General features: G+C 39.6%; 1 protein-coding gene across 17 annotated transcripts in view; it reads left to right on the top strand.

Annotated features, from left to right (window-relative positions):
- INVS (inversin) overlaps positions 1-16,592 on the top strand; it is a 238,021-nt gene that overhangs the window by 109,889 nt on the left and 111,540 nt on the right. For 15 of the 17 annotated variants that reach the window (XR_012424505.1, XM_074016960.1, XM_005581184.5 and 12 more), the window contains 2 exons: positions 12,775-12,948; positions 16,315-16,482. Coding sequence is in view for 14 of the 17 variants with exons in the window: in XM_074016960.1 (XP_073873061.1) it covers positions 12,775-12,948; positions 16,315-16,482 (342 nt within the window). In the remaining 3 variants the exon portion in view is untranslated. Of the gene's footprint in view, positions 1-1,746; positions 1,836-12,774; positions 12,949-16,314; positions 16,483-16,592 lie in introns of all 17 variants that reach the window. The other 2 variants (XM_074016962.1, XM_045372550.2) reach the window with 1 other exon arrangement.

The raw sequence follows: 16,592 nt of genomic DNA, 5'->3' as shown, positions 1-16,592 counted from the left end.
AGAGACAAAGTTGTTTATTACTCACAACACAGCAAAAAGAATGAGCACCACCTCTATGCTTCCCCTACCCCCAGAGAACATGTGGAAGTTGCAGAGGCTGCACACAGTGGGTTTTATTCACAAATGAGGAACACCAAGCTTCAGGAATCTGCCACTTTTATAGTAAGCACTTAGTAAACCCAGAGGAAGACATTATCTCCTCTCTCCAGTTGCTTGTTGCAAACACAACCCTGAAAAATTACCTAAGTAAAGAGTGGCCAAGACTTTGCATTCTTGGCATACCCAGTAAGAACATTTAGGAATGCTTCAGGCCCATGGTAGATTGACTCTTCCAACAACTCACCCCTCAGCCCAGCATTGTCTTGACATGAGTATGCCACTACATCAGCTACTCTTATTAATCTTACCAAGAGAGACAAGGACCATCACTTTAATTTGTCTCATACAGCACTTAACAAGACTCCAAGTAGCAGGATAAAAACATACTGTAATACTGGCTTCAACTATGTCTCTCAGTATCTTGGACTAAATCAACTGTGAATAAGCCCCAGAGGAGAAAGTAGATCTTACTTTATACAACTAGGATGTAATCTAAGGCTGGTCTATTATTTATTGTGACCCATACAAGGGAATTTAGACTGACATGCTAATCTTTGGCCTCACTGCAGATAGTTACAGGAGGTGCTATATTACAGAGGCCAAAAAGCAACCCCCAAACTCAAAGGTGAAATATACCATGGCCTAGTCTTTCCTACATACAAACATACAGCCTGAAGAGGCACAATTCACTTTATTTCAGGATTTGACATTAAACTCGGATCACCATTACATTCATTTGTCTAAGCCACATGGGCAATATCACCAATAGTTGTTGCTTCAGTTGCCATGCATGGCATAATCCAAAGCTTCTTGCATGTCAGAAGAAGCGTATGGATTTGTATACATCAGGTTAAAATAAGGTTGTGCCAGTCCCTCTACTTCCATGTATACAAGAGGGTCCACATTCAGGAGCTGTCATTGATGGTATCAAGCACAACAAAAGAATTAAGAACCACCAATGCCCATGTGAATTTTTCTGTTTCATAGCAAGCACATGGTCAGAGATGACGTAGAAGCAGGTCAGATGGCTGGCCTCAGCTGCTGTTTGATTCAGGTAGCTAACTATATCTTTGTTTTGCCAGGATGCACTTGTGGATCCAGAGGACAAAGAAAGTATTAATTGTCCTCCCCATCCCTGTACCTCTGAGGTCTCACATGTTCCCTTCCTAGGGAATGAAGTTGTTGCTTTCCTTCTTTGGCCACAGAGTTAATGTGTCCCGGTCCCTTAGATATAACTTCGCCTTTTCTCCAACTGCCCTTACTTGCGCCCATACCTTGTAGAAGGGTAAGAGTGCATATGGGACAAATGTAGAAACCTATTATGTCTTCCATTTTGGCCTATGTGGACCACTATAGAAGGACTCAGTGAGCAGGGCACTCAATCAGATGATCATTATGGATATTTATGATCTGGGACCATATCAGTTGAACAAAATGAATCCAGGTGGGTAAACCAGAATTAGGCTTGAATCTCTAAGCCCCCTTTTGGCTGGCTGCCACCCAAGGGATATATGAAACAAACCAGCCTAAGATTGCTTTTGGGAAAATGAAAGAAGCATGATAACCAGGGTTGGGCCAGGTAGAATCCCAGATTTTCAAAATAGATGTATATAATCCCCCACTCCTTTTGTCCTGATTATTTCCCAGGAGGCTACAAGGATGAAATGAACCCTTTCTGAAGGTGGCCACAGTTAGTAAGCAAACTGCTTCATACAAGAGTGTTGGACCAGGAGGAGGTAAGAGAGGTGGAACCAGAAATCTTTTTGAGTTGATTTTCAAGAAGACCATTCCAAGCGCTCAACAATTCCAAATACCTGAGGATAGTAGGGAGCATGGAATGTCCGTTAAATACGTAACTATTGGCTCATTGTTAGGCATATCATGGTCAGACTATAGAAGATCTAGGAACCCCGAAACATGGTCCTCAGTGCTATGGCTTGAATAGGCTAATCAGACTGGAGCAGTGACTCCATGTGGTGCAGCAGCAACACCATAACCTGAAAAATGTCTATGGTGGAAAGGCACGAGGTGAGCCCAAGAGGAGGTGACAGAGGTCCCTGCTGGGAAGGGGCAAGGGCAATCCTCCATGTAATGTGGACTCCTTCACCACAAGAAAACTAGGCCAGCTTAGCAAGATACATAAGTCTGGTATGCAGTGGTATCTTCTGCATGAAAAACATACCTTTTACTTGTATCCAGTCTATTGTGGTGGATTCATTGCCTTTTCTAGTGCGATGATGGATCCTAGTGGCAAATTCCAGTGACCAGGCAATGCAGACTTGTTCAGCGACTTGATTCCAGTTGGTCTTATCAGAAAGCAGGCCCTTACTGTTACTGTGGGTATCTACGTGAGTGACCTAAAGTATCTGATTGGCCACAATTTGTATCTAGTTTGTGGCCCCAAACAGGAATATCTTTAATTTACCAACTGTAGTCTTCCAAGTGGCAGACTAGGTGACTACAGTACTGTTAGCAGACCAAGAATCAGTAAAAATATGGCTAGTCTTTGGGAGTATTGCCTAAGGTAAGGGTGATGGCTTTTCATTTCAGCCCACTGGGCTAACTGGTCATTACCACTCAGTCTCCTGGAGCTGTCATTGAGGTTGGACAGCTACTGCCCCCTACTGGACACCGTCAGGTTTTAACTTAGCCAAAGCATCAGTAAACCAGGCCGAGGCATTTAAGGGACCATTAAGCAGCCAGCAGCTTTGCTTCAGACAGTGGCCACCTCTATACCCAGTGCTTTGTCCTCACTGCCAAATAAGTTAGGCTGCAGCGGGAATCAGATACATAGGACAGTTGACTCTGTCCTATTAGGCAAGGTTTTGCATTCACATTCACTTTTGAGCAGCTGCTCACTCATGTCTCAACCAAATGAACTTCTAATATTTTCAGCCCACCTAAAGTTCCATGTCAAATAGCAAGATCTTCATTGTTCCCTCCATTTGTTTCTGTTTTGGAGATTTCTTGACCCAGCAGCCACAACCACATGGTCTTTCAGCTTGCTGCCCCCATGGTCATGTACTATTCCTTCTTTTGCCTGCCCAGAGTAAGGTGAGCAAAGACAAAGGCAGTATTTGGGTGGCTTGCTTTAATCCCACCTCTCACCATTCAGACTCATTAACAGAGAGAATATTGGGGTCACTTGCCCCTTAACCTTGCCCACCACCTGGGCATGGTCTCAGGGGGTCTTCTCATCATTGAACCTGAGTATACCTGAGAATGGGCCTCTAGGGTTCTTGTCCTTACTCCTCAAGAAAACTGTGTCTCTCCAGCCAGGCGCAGTGGCTCACGCCTGTAATCCCAGCACTTTGAGATGCCGAGGTGAGTAGATCACTTGAGGTCAGGAGTTCGTGACCAGCCTGGCCAACATGGTGAAACCCCATCTCTACTAAAAATACAAAAATTAGCCAGGCGTGAGGGCACACACCTATAATCACAGCTACTTAGGAGGCTGAGGCACAAGAATTGCTTGAACCCAGGAGGCAGAGGTTGCAGTGAGCCGAGATCGTGCCACTGCATTCCAGCCTGGGCAATAGAATGAGACTCTGTCTCAAAAAAAAAAAAAAAAGAAAAAGAAAAAAGAAAAGAAAAAAGAAAGGAAAACTATGTCCCTGTCAGCATCCTATCATCTTTTACTGTCTTGTCAGTTCTGGCATTTAATTAACCCTATTTACAAGGTAATAAGTTAGCTGCAGATGCTGGCAGAAGACACAAGACTCCCATCAGAGACAAAAAGTATTATTACTAATGGCATAGCTAGGAGTACTTATCTGTTTGCATCAGTTTCCCTCCCCTCCAAGGATTATGGGGGCAATATAGAGGACTCGGATGGGCCCAGCACACAGTGGGTTTGCATGACATCTAAAGACTGCTAAATTTTGGGAATCTCCAGCTGTTAGTAAATAGAGTAGTAAGCAAGCCTGCTGCTTCTTTGCCCCAGTGGGTGACATTACCTCATCACTCAAGATTGCTCACTGCAAACCCCACTCTGAAAAATGGTCCCAGTAAAGAGGAGTCAAGCTTTTGCATTATTGGCATACCCAATTAGTACGTTCAGGGACACTCATGGCTCAGGGCAGATTGCCTCTCCCAGCACTATTGTGGTATTTCCAAAACTCATTTGTGTCTGCAACCACTACAGAAAAGTTTGATATAATGAAATTACTGATATTTGTGACCTATATATTTCCTAGGGATAGTAATTCTTTTTAAAAATTAATACAGTAAATGCCTTAAGAGTTTATAAATACATAATTATATAGCTATCATTAGAATTAATAACAAATCATGTTTCTATTTTTCCATTTCAATTTTAAGTAATGTATTTTGGGTATATAATATAGTTAGGATTTAAAATGAACTATGACAGAGTACCTACTTTAAATTTGTGTGTGCTATTATAAATATAGTTATTTTTCTAGGCCAAAATTATATACCAATTTGTAAATGAACAAAAAAATATGGTGAACATTTGTATACATAGTGAGCATTTGTTTTTCTCTCCAAGTACAGTGCCAGAAAATATAAGCACTGGGGACACAGAGAGAACAAGAATGCAAAGAAATTAATTGGAAAACATGTAGGTCTCAAAGTATTGGTTTTGGGAAAACATCTGGCCTCTTCAGTACTCCAGTGGGGAGAGAGGTCACTGTAGACAGTTTTAGTCAAGTCTTGGGCATTGAAATCTGCTAAAGTAATTATCTCAGCTGAAGAGGAAGCAAATAGCAAAGGCCCTAGGGAGATAGATATAGAAAATATGGTAGCCATTTTGGGAAAAAATGTAGAGGTGGGATCCAGAATATTTTGAGGATCAGCTGCCAATTGTCTAGAAGTTAATAATAAAAGCACTTACTGGGAATAAACAGCAGTCCTGTAGAATATGATTTCGGAATAGGGTTCAGGAAGATGCCTCCTTCCTTTTCACTGATTAAAAGGTGGTGATTTTTGTGCAAAGGGCAAGAAAATTCTTAGAATTTTGGAATATTCTTTGCCTCACTATGAGGCTACAACCTTAGAGGAGGCTGTTTGTCTAGAGAAATGGCAGAAACAAGACACCATCCAAGCCTCAGGTCAGGAAGCTACTCACTAGCTCACTGATAGTAATTGTGACATCCCTAATATCACTGGAGATAGGGCTCCAGGAGATCTGTGTAAGACCAGAATGTTATAATGGACTAGGAGCTGGGTGGAAGATGCTGTATGTGTCAACAAGGAGAAAAAAGGAAAACAAAGCAAACAAATGAAAAGCAAAAATGAACCTGCAGACAAAATTTCAAAATATTTGAAGAAATCTAACGCTCACAAAGCAAACAATATTATTCAGATTATGAATTCATTGCTAGTAGGAGAGCATAAAGAAAGCAAAAAGATAAGCCACCCAGAGAAAATATTTGCAAAACCAACCAAGAATTAGTATCCAGAATACATAAAGAACTCCTGTAGATCAGTAAGAAAAAAACAAATAGCCGGCTGGGCGCGGTGGCTCAAGCCTGTAATCCCAGCACTTTGGGAGGCCGAGACGGGCGGATCACGAGGTCAGGAGATCGAGACCGTCCTGGCTAACACGGTGAAACCCCGTCTCTACTAAAAAAATACAAAAAACTAGGCGGGCAAGGTGGCAGGCGCCTGTAGTCCCAGCTACTCGGGAGGCTGAGGCAGGAGAATGGTGTAAACCCGGGAGGCGGAGCTTGCAGTGAGCTGAGATCCGGCCACCGCACTCCAGTCCGGGCGACAGAGCGAGACTCCGTCTCAAAAAAAAAACAAAACAAAAACAAACAAAAAAACAAATAGCCAAGTTCAGAAATGAGTTACAACACAAGAAGGCTATTTACAAAAGAAACAAATATCCAACAAACATGTAAAAACGTTCCACCTCAATTCGGGAAATGCACATCAAAACCCAACTGTAAGCCAGGCACAGAGTGGTGCACACCTGTAGCCCCAGCTACTTGAGAGGCTGAGGTGGTAGGATCGCTTGAGCCCAAGAGTTGAGTCCAGCCTGGGCAAGCTATAGCAAGACCCCTTCTATTAAAAAACAAAACAAAAAACTATAACCATCAGATTGGCAAAAATTTGCAAGTTTGACAAAACAAAGTATGCTAAGGATGTGGAGAAACAGGAACTCATACATTATTGTTACGAATGTTAACTTGAAGTAGCTATTTTAGAGAGCAATCTCAACCCAGAAGTTTCAGAAATTCTTATGTACTTACCAGGAGATATGTATGAAGATATTCATTACAATATTGTTTATAATTGTGAAAAATGAGAAACATGCTAAATATTCCTCTATAAAAGAATATATTATTTTCATATGATAACATACTTATTCCAGTGAAAATGTATGAACCCAGGCAACATGAATAAATCTGAAAAATACTGCCTTGAGTAAAAAATGACACAATTCTTGCAATACCATTTATACAAAGATTGAAAATATGTAAAACAATACTATGTCATTTATGGATATATATATGTTTGTATTAAATAGAAGTGGAAAAACATTCATTGGAATGATAAACACCCAATTCAGGATAGTAGTCTCCAAAGAGGGAGAGAAGATAATGGAATTGGGGACACAAAAGAAGTATTAACTTTATCTGTTAGGTTTTATTACATAAAAATGAAAAATCTAAAGCAAAATACCAAAATATTTTGCTCAAAATCTCCATATCGTTGTTATTACCATTAAATAACTATATGCTTTTTTTAAAAAAAAAAAAAAAAAAAAAAAGGAGTTCATCTTAAGAGAACTGGACAGACACAAATATAAAGTTAAAATTCACATTTTGGGCTAATTTGTTTCCCAGATTCATTTCAAGTGCTATTCTCTGGGTCAGAGAACTTTTCATTCTCTTTCACCCTTTTCATACATTTGGAGAATGTCATTTGGAAAGTGTCATAATCTTTATGTGACCGACAAAAGAAGCTCTTGGTGTTAATTACAGGAAGATTTAGATGAAAATTATGACCACCTAATGAAAAAAAAAATTATTCACTGTTTCAGAGATATTAGGAAATGTTTTCACATTTCAGAAGCATGATGGACCTGATCATAGCAGCGTAACATCCTTTTAAATGACTAAATCAAGACCGTCCTGTAACTTCAGCTCCCTTACTTCTGCTTACCTACCATCAGAATTTTCTTAAGCATATGTACTCTTTTGATCTATGATCCCCTTCACCCTATACTATTTCCACTCCAAAATTATAAAAGCAGACCCTAAAGCAAACAGTCCTCCCAACAGGATCAGTTTCTGTATAGCTCTAACAGGTTATATTAAATGATTAACTTCCAGGCCAGGCTCAGTGGCTCACACCTGTAATCCCAGCACTTTGGGAGGCCAAGGCAGGCAGATCACCTGAGGTCAGGAGTTTGAGACCAGCCTGGCCAACATGACGAAACCCTGATTTACCAGGCATGGTGGCAGGCACCTATAATCTCAGCTATTCAGGAAGCTGAGGCAGGAGAATTGCTTCAACCCTGGAGGCATAGGTTGCAGTGAGCTGAGATTGAGCTACTGCACTCCAGCTAGGCGACAGAGCGAGACTCTGTCCCCTCCACCCAAAAAAATAGATTAACTTCCAAATCCTCCAGAAAGTATTCGCATTATAAGAATATTCTCAAAAACATGAGAACTCCTCAGTTCAAGAAATATTGAGGAAGTATTTAGACTTTCTATAATGAGAAGGTTTTACAGGAAGCAATGTAGCCTATAACATGGGTCTGAAGGGTCACACAACCTTCAGAGGGTTGTCAAATTAGCGTGCTGCCTTAAACTAGTATCTTCCTCTGTTCCATTGATACTAGAAATATTCTCCTGATTTTAGCACTTAAAGTTCTCTGTCCCTTCTGCTCATTCCCAAAGACTGAATTTGCATACAATTGGCTTTTTTTTTTTTTTCTTTTTTTGAGACAAGGTCTTCTCTGATACCCAGGCCGGGGCGCAGTGGCATAATTATGGCTCACTGCAGCTTTGACCTCCTGGGCAGAAGTGATCTTCCCACCCCGGCCTCCCAAAGTGCTAGGATTACAGGTGTGAGCCACTGTGTCCAACCAGTTGCTTGTTTAGGAGAACAAACAGGTTGGCCTTGGTCCAGGAAAATTATATTGTTTCTAGTCCAGTCTTCATAGATAATATCTGATGGGTCTCTGTCATTTGAAATAGGAGATGCTGGCCTTATCATATAGCTGACTCCTCCCCAGGGTACCTGCTAAATTCCTATTGGCTATGCCTTTGTTGGTCCTGTATCATCATTATCTGTAAGCGGAATATAGACATCTTTCTCAGTGTAAAAAAAATCAGAAAAACCACTACTGTGATTCCCCATTATCCATGGTTTTGCTTTCTGTGATTTCATTTACTGTGGTCAACCATGGTCTAAAAATACTACGGTATTTTGAGAAAAAGAGACCACATTCACGTAACTTTTCTTACAGTATATTATTATAATTGTTCTATTTTATTATTAGTTATTGTTAATCTTTTACTGTGCCTAATTTATAAATTAAACTTTACCATAGATATGTGTGTATAGGAAAAAAATAGTGTATATAGAGGGTTTGGTGCTATCTGCAGTTTCATATATTCACTGGGGATCTTGGAATGTATCCCCAGCAGATAAAGGGGAACTACTCTATTTATAACCTTCTAACTATTTTTACTTTTACCTTTTCATAATCTTGGTTCTTAATCACCAGCTGAACTGTGTATATTACAATCAGATCTTTCTATCTGCATGCCCTTTATCATGGGCCATTCTTGGTTCTATCTGACCATCTATGTTTTGTTGAATACTCCACACTGGAAAACTATTTATAATAATAGCAAACATCTGAGCATTTGCTTTGTGCACTGTTCTAAGAACTTTTACAAATATCATTGATCTCATTTCATATGCATAATAATTTCAGGTACCATTATTGCCCCTGTTTTATATATAAGAAAATAGAGGCATAGGAGGATAGTTTATTTAATCTGTGAAAATTTTCGATGATACTTCTGTGAGAAACAAAGATGAAATTATGTTAAAGAGCTTTGTAGTAAGTAAAATGAAGTACAAACATTGTACTGTTATCTGCTTCATAACAAGGCTCAATGAATGTTTGTTGAATGAATGAATGAATGAATGAGTAAATATCATTACTGGGTTGCACTGTGTCTTGTGAGGGTAGAGTCCTCAGAATAATGTAAAGTGTAAATACGCCAAGTACTGTGTCTGTAACTCAGTCGTTACCCCCACCAACATATACTAGTTTCCTTCTTCTCCTTCCCTTTTCCTGTAATTTCACAATCAAAATGACTGTCTGATTGAGTATCTTTAAAAGGTCGTGATGAATTATTCTGTAATATTTGAAATGTTATGTTCAGAAAGGTCAAACTTTATTTTTTGGTATGAAGTGTCACACGGATTTGTTTTTCCTGGACACTTTTTTTTCAAAGAAAAGATGGCAAGAAATTTAGAGCAGGGTGCCCTCTTGAGGAAATTTTAGCGTCTTCCTTCTGAAGAACTGACATCAAATCAAATGAGAAGTCCAGATAAATGATGTACACTATTAATGAAGCTCAGAAAAATGAAACATTAAAAAGTAAGAATAACCAAATACCAGGTATTTGAGAATTAAGATTCTTAACTGTTATGATCTAATATAGCAACTGTAAATAAGAATTTTTATTATTATTTATTTATTTATTTTTAATTCTTTTTTTGAGACAGAGTGTCACTCTGTCACCCAGGCTGGAGTGCAGTGGTGCAATCTCAGCTCACTGGAACCTCCATTTCCTGGGTTCAAGATTCTCATGCCTCACCCTCTCGAGTAGCTGGGACCACAGGCTTGCACCACCACACACAGCTAATTTTTTTTGTATTTTTAGTAGAGACAGGATTTCACCATATTGGCCAGGCTGGTCTGAAACTCCCGTGATCTGCTCGTCTCGGCCACCCAAAGTGCTGGAATTACAGGAATGAGCCACCATGACCAGGCTTGTAAATAAGAATTTTTAAATGAAAACAAAAACCTCTAGAGGATATTTCATTTCTTCTTATTTACTCATTTCTTCAAGTAATATTTATTAGGGACCTATTCTGTGCCAGGAACTATGCTGGGCACAGGGATCGATAAAACATGGTCTCTGCCTTCATGGAGCTTACAGTTTGTGAGGGAGCTCACACAGAAGAGAAACAAACAAATATATATGTAGTTACAAACTGAGAAAAGTACTGTGAAGGAAATGAATAGGTACTAGAATAAAGAATAACAAAGTAAGTTCTATTTAGGGTCGTCAAGGGAAGCCTCTCTGAGAGGAAATATCCATTAGAGTCTGTTGGCTTTTCCACCTATTCTAAGTCTTCCCATCTAATATAGACAGTCTACAGATCCTCTTTCCTAGCCATAGTCTTTCTTATCTTCTTTTATCTCTGCCCCTGTGGTGGACTGAGTCAGTCCCATCTCTGTCCCTGTGGGCAAGCAGTTAGTTCTCAGTAGTCCTTGTGCACCTCACTGTCACTCTAGTAATCTTGCCTTACGGCAGGGATGTCCAATCTTTTGGCTTCCCTGGGCCACATTGGAAGAAGAATTGTCTTTGACTACACATAAAATACACTAGCACTAACAATAACTGATGAGGGAAAAAAAAAAAAAAAAAAAAAAAAAACTCAAAAAATCTCATAATGTTTTAAGAAACTTTACGAATTTTTTTGGGCCACATTCAAAGCCATTCTGGGCCGCATGCAACGCGGGTGCCACGGTTTGGACAAGCTTGCTGTAGAGCTGCACATTCTTCACAGTGGGTGGTCTGCTTGATTAAAAAATGTCTTCCAGGCCGGGCGCGGTGGCTCACGCCTGTAATCCCAGCACTTTGGGAGGCTGAGGCGGGCGGATCATGAGGTCAGGAGATCGAGACCATCCTGGCTAACACAGTGAAACCCCGCCTCTACTAAAAAATACAAAAAATTAGCCGGGCATGGTAGCGGGCACCTGTAGTCCCAGCTACTCGGGAGGCTGAGGCAGGAGAATGGCGTGAACCTGGGAGGCGGAGCTTGCAGTGAACAGAGATCACGCCCCTGCACTCCAGCCTGGGCGAAAGAGCGAGACTCCGTCTCAAAAAAAAAAAAAAAAGTCTTCCTTACTGATATTGATAGTCCCTCATAGGAGAACATCAATGCATTATCATGCTAAAAGGGCCCACTTCTAACAAGGTTAAGGATGACAAATGGACAAATAATCCTGCCTGCCATTATCCTCTGAATAGGGAGAGAGATAAATAGGCACGAAGTAGGCCGAGAACTTGATCAAGCAATACTATTTGGTCCCACTGCCCTTGAAATATCTGAGGTACCAAGCACATAGAAACCTCCAACTGGAAGTAAAAATGAGGAACTAGACCTGAGAAAAGAGCCCAGAAGAACAATTTTTAGAGTCTTATTTTGTTCAAAGTTCCCATGTTACACAAACTTACTATGTAATGGTTGGCCTGGCTCATTAACACTCTTGCTGTGGCCCTTGTAGCTAAGCTTCTTTCTTTCTTTCTTTCTTTTTTTTTTTTGAGATGGAGTCCCGCTCTGTCACCCAGGCTGGAGTACAGTGGTGCGATCTCGGCTCACTGCAACCTCCGCCTCCTGGGTTCAAGCAATTCTCTGCCTCAGCCTCCCGAGTAGCTAGGATTACAGGGGCCTGCCACCACGCCTGGCTAATTTTTATATTTTTAGTAGAGACAGGGTTTCACCATATTGGCCAGGCTAGTCTTGAACTCCTGACCTCGTGATCCACTCACCTCAGCCTCCCAAAGTGCTGGGATTACAGGCATGAGCCACCGCGCCTGGCCTGCTTCTTTCCTGAGGTGGGTTGATTCTACCAGATTGGAGGATTTAACTGACGTAGAGAGTACTGCCTGCAAGTGGATGGGCCTGCCATGACTTCTGAGTTGGCATTTAGGTGACCATATGAGTCTGGTATCCAAACTTTGAATAAGCTGCTTCTACCTTAGTTGTACCCATAAATAGCTCTCTTTAAGAAAACTAATCATCCTTCCCTTATTAACCAGAGGGCCCTGAACAAAACATTTAACTTCTTTGAATCTCAGTTTCCTCACCTGTAAATTAGGATTTAACATCTCTGCTTATTTCACATTATTATACTTTGAGTATAAATAATAGGTAGTATGTTGGTCAAAATGTGCTGAAACTAATACACCTACACATTGCTGCTGTTAGATAGCAATTTGGAAAATACACCAAACACTGTAAAATGTGCAAATGTCTTTGACCCAACAATTTGGTTCCTGATAATTTATTCTTGTGAAAAAATTAAGAAAAAAAATATGAAAAAAGATGTACATTGAAGCATTTTCTACAAAATAAAATATTAAAATATTCTAGATGTTAACAATAATAGACTGGTTAAATAAAACATGTTGCTTTTATTTGCAATAAAATATTGACCAGCCACTATGTGAATTATATTCATGAAGAAAGTTCTTGGAAGGAAACATGAAAAAAATAAAACAATTGATATCTGAGTATAGTGGAATTACAAGCATTTTTCTTTATCAATTTCTCTGAATGTTATTACTCTAGGAGATTAATTAACATACTTAAAACATTTTAAAATCAAAAAAACAAATTTGACCCCATAGTACATTTGTTTCTTATCATATCTTGTTTTTTATTTAGGGAAATTATCGTTTCATGAAACTCTTACTTACACGCAGAGCAAACTGGATGCAAAAGGATCTGGAAGAGATGACTCCTTTGCACTTGACTACCCGGCACAGGAGCCCTAAGTGTTTGGCACTTCTGCTGAAGTTTATGGCACCAGGAGAAGTGGATACACAGGATAAAAACAAGGTAATGGATACTCAAAATCGAACACTAATAAGACCAGAAAGCAAATGCTTCCTTTTATGATGTGAAATTTCAAGAAAGAAGGCCTAAATTACCACATATATACATGGTAGAACAATTCCAAATCTCCATACATCTCAGGGAAGTGTTTCACTTCAATTCTGTCGTTTAATCCTCTCAGCAACCATGTATGTTAGGTAGTATCATCTCCTTTTTACAGATGGAAAAACTGAAGCTCAGGAAGATTAAAATTTTGCCCAAGATGCAAGTGGCAGAACTAGACTTCAGATCTAGTCCTGTCAGCCGAGCACATTGGCTCATGCCTGAAATCACAGCACTCTGGGAGGCCAAGGCAAGTGGATCACCTGAGGTCAGGAGTTCAAGACTGGCCTGGCCAACATAGTGAAACCTTGTCTCTACTAAAACTACAAAAATTAGCCGGGCATGGTGGTGTGCACTTGTAATCCCAGCTACTCAGGAAGCTGAGGAATGAGAATCACTTGAACCTGGGAGGCAGAGGTTGCAGTGAGCCCAGATAGTGCCACTGAATTCCAGCCTGGGTGACAGAGTGAGACTCTGTCTCAAAAAAAAAAAAAAAAAGTCCAGTCCTGCCTTAACTCCAAAACCCAACATTTGACAGGGAGTCATAACAGTTACTATAAGTGGTTAGACTCATGATGGCCAAATGCCCATGGCAATATCCTAAGTGCATAATGGTTTAGTGGCCTACACTTTGGTATCAAACTTCCTGGGTTTCAACCCAGAATCCACCACTTAACTTGTTCTGTATCCTTGGGCAAATTGCTTAACTCCTCTGTGCCCCAGTTTTTATATGTATGGAAAAAGGATAATAGGATTACTGTTAGGTTCAGCATAGTATTAAATTTCAGTAAATAGAATCAGAACAAGTATAACATAGGAAAAGAAAGGAATTACATGTTGTTTATTGAAGATGTGGTTATAGGCAGTTAGTAAATGTTATTATACTTGCGGCTTTTAAAAAATCTGCAGTTGTTAGTAAGCAAAAGTAATAGGTTAAATAGTGACTGTTCATATTAAATGCCTATAGGTACATCTTGAAGGAATACCAGATATGTCAGTTTCTAAAGTTTTTAATGTGACAGGTGGGCTTGGTTCCTGCTCATTAAATTATCTAATTGTAGATTGGACTGCTGACAGTGCTACTCATGAGGGCTGATAAAAATTTAAACAGTTCTTACATTTTTTCTTAATAATTCTTCTAATAGGGAAGCCAGTCTTATAGAAGTATGTTGATGAGAACAGCAGAAGAGATTTTAAAGCAACTTCAACAAATTCAAGATGATCATTTTTAACTTTTATCTGAAATAAAGTATGAACATTGTCAAAATCAAAATGGAGTTCTTTCTGTTTAAAACAACAACAACAAAACCTGACAGAGCCAGGGAAGGCCATAAAGAGAGGATTCTCGTGCTTGTAAGTCTGATTAAAAAAAAAAAAAAAAAAATCACACACTGTGCAAAAACCACAGCCTTGCACAAAGGCCATCATAACCTTACACAAAAATTACTTCTTCAAAGACATTTGCCCAGCAACTGCCCTTCCAACCTTGCACTGGCATTATCTTTGTGATTGATCTTTGTAGCCAAGGATCATCATTTGAAAACAATTATGTAATCCTCCTCATTTTTCTTTTAAAAACTTTTGTCTTCCTTTACTTGAGTACACAGTTTAACAACGTCCTACTACCAGATACCAGATAAATGTGATTTTCTTTCTTTTTTTTCTTTTTCTATCGCCCAGGCTGGTATGTAGTGTTATGACCTCGGCTTACTGAAACCTCCACCTCCCGGGTTCAAGCGATTCTCATGCTTCAGCCTCCTGAGTAGCTGGGATTACAGGCATGCACCACCACACCCGACTGATTTTTGTATTTTTAGTAGAGAAGGGGTTTCACCATGTTGACCCGGCTGGTCTCGAACTCCTGACCTCAAGTGATCCACCCGCCTCGATCTCCCAAAGTGCTGAGATTACAGGCATGAGCCACTGCACCTGGCCAAACATTATTTTCTTTTAGAGAGACGTTGTTATTTAGGTTGACAAAAGCAAGTACTGCTGTATTTTCACAATGTATCTTTTCAGCAATAACTGCGTCTAATAATTTATCCTCTAAAATTGTAGTTAAATTAAAATGTATCTTCTGATATATGGAATGGGTTCCAGATGCATATGCATGGATTTTTTATAGATATTAAAATTCAAAACATCCTATCAAGTTCTTAAGGTCCTTGGTGATAACCAGATGTGCATTATCAAGATCATCACTTACTTTGTTGATGATTATTTCTAAATGACTGGGCCACTTTCTCTTTCTCTGTGTTATCAGTACCAGCTGAACTAAATAACTGTCATGACTAAGAGGTCAGATTCTGGAGTCAGACTGCGAGGGTTAAAATCTCAGTTCAGCCACTTACTTCCTTTATGTCCCTGAGCAGATTACTTAGGTTCCATGTACTGTTTCCTCATCAATCACATGCAAATTTAAAAACATACTTGTCTCCCAGGAATAGTAAGATGACTGCATGCAATTAAATAGACAATAGTCTCCCTTGTTCAAAGGAAATATATTCCAACACCCCCAATGGATACTTGAAACTGCAGATAGTGTCAAACCCAATTCCCGTCAATAGGAACACATTTCTGTTCATGTCTTCCACCCACAAATTTAGTACTTTTTCCATCTTAACTAAGCACTTATCAGGCACTATGGCCATAATTTTTGCAGTTTGGTATGCAACAGCAAAATCATGAATTTCTTCTTCCTTCTTTACAGTTTCACAGATAGATTTGTTCTTACCACAGAGCTTAGCAAACTCAACAAATTTTTCTTATTGAGAGCTTTAACCTTTTCACTTAAAGGAAACACTTTATAGCTGCTCTTTGGCATATCTGAATCACCAGTATCAATAATTGTGAGTAAAAGAAGGATGACTTGAACACAAGCACTGTGAATCTAATATCGTGACAATGAATGGGATATCTGAGTTGGCTGCTAGGTGACTAACTGGCAGGGAATGTCTACAGTGGGGATGTGCTGAACAAGGAAAGATTTGTGTCCCAGGTAGGATGGGATGGGATGAAGCACTCTTTCATCATGTTATTTAGAATGGCACACAATTTAAAACTTATAAATTGTTTATTTCTGGAATGTTCTATTTAATATTTTTGACTTTGGTTGAACACAGAGACCTGAAATCATGAAAAGTGAAACCAAAGATACAGGGGAACTACTGTATAAAACTCTTGTAACAGTGCCTGTCCCATAGTAAAAGCTTGGGGAAAGTTAGTTGTTGTTACTGTTGTTATTCTGAGAACCTCTCGATTTTGCAGCAAACAGCTCTGCATTGGAGTGCCTACTACAATAACCCTGAGCACGTGAAACTGCTCATCAAGCATGATTCTAACATTGGGATTCCTGATGTTGAAGGCAAGATCCCACTTCACTGGGCAGCCAACCATAAAGATCCAAGTGCTGTTCACACAGTGAGATGCATTCTGGTGAGTTAAATGGTACTGCTAGACCTGAATGGCCTTTTTAAGAAAAATTTTTATTATGAATTATTCAATATATACAAAAGCATGTATTTGACATACAAGTAAATTATTAA

The sequence above is a fragment of the Macaca fascicularis genome, chromosome 15, assembly GCF_037993035.2.
Source record: "Macaca fascicularis isolate 582-1 chromosome 15, T2T-MFA8v1.1".
In the NCBI taxonomy this organism is placed as follows: domain Eukaryota; kingdom Metazoa; phylum Chordata; class Mammalia; order Primates; family Cercopithecidae; genus Macaca; species Macaca fascicularis.
This window is presented reverse-complemented; position numbering and strand designations above follow the sequence as displayed.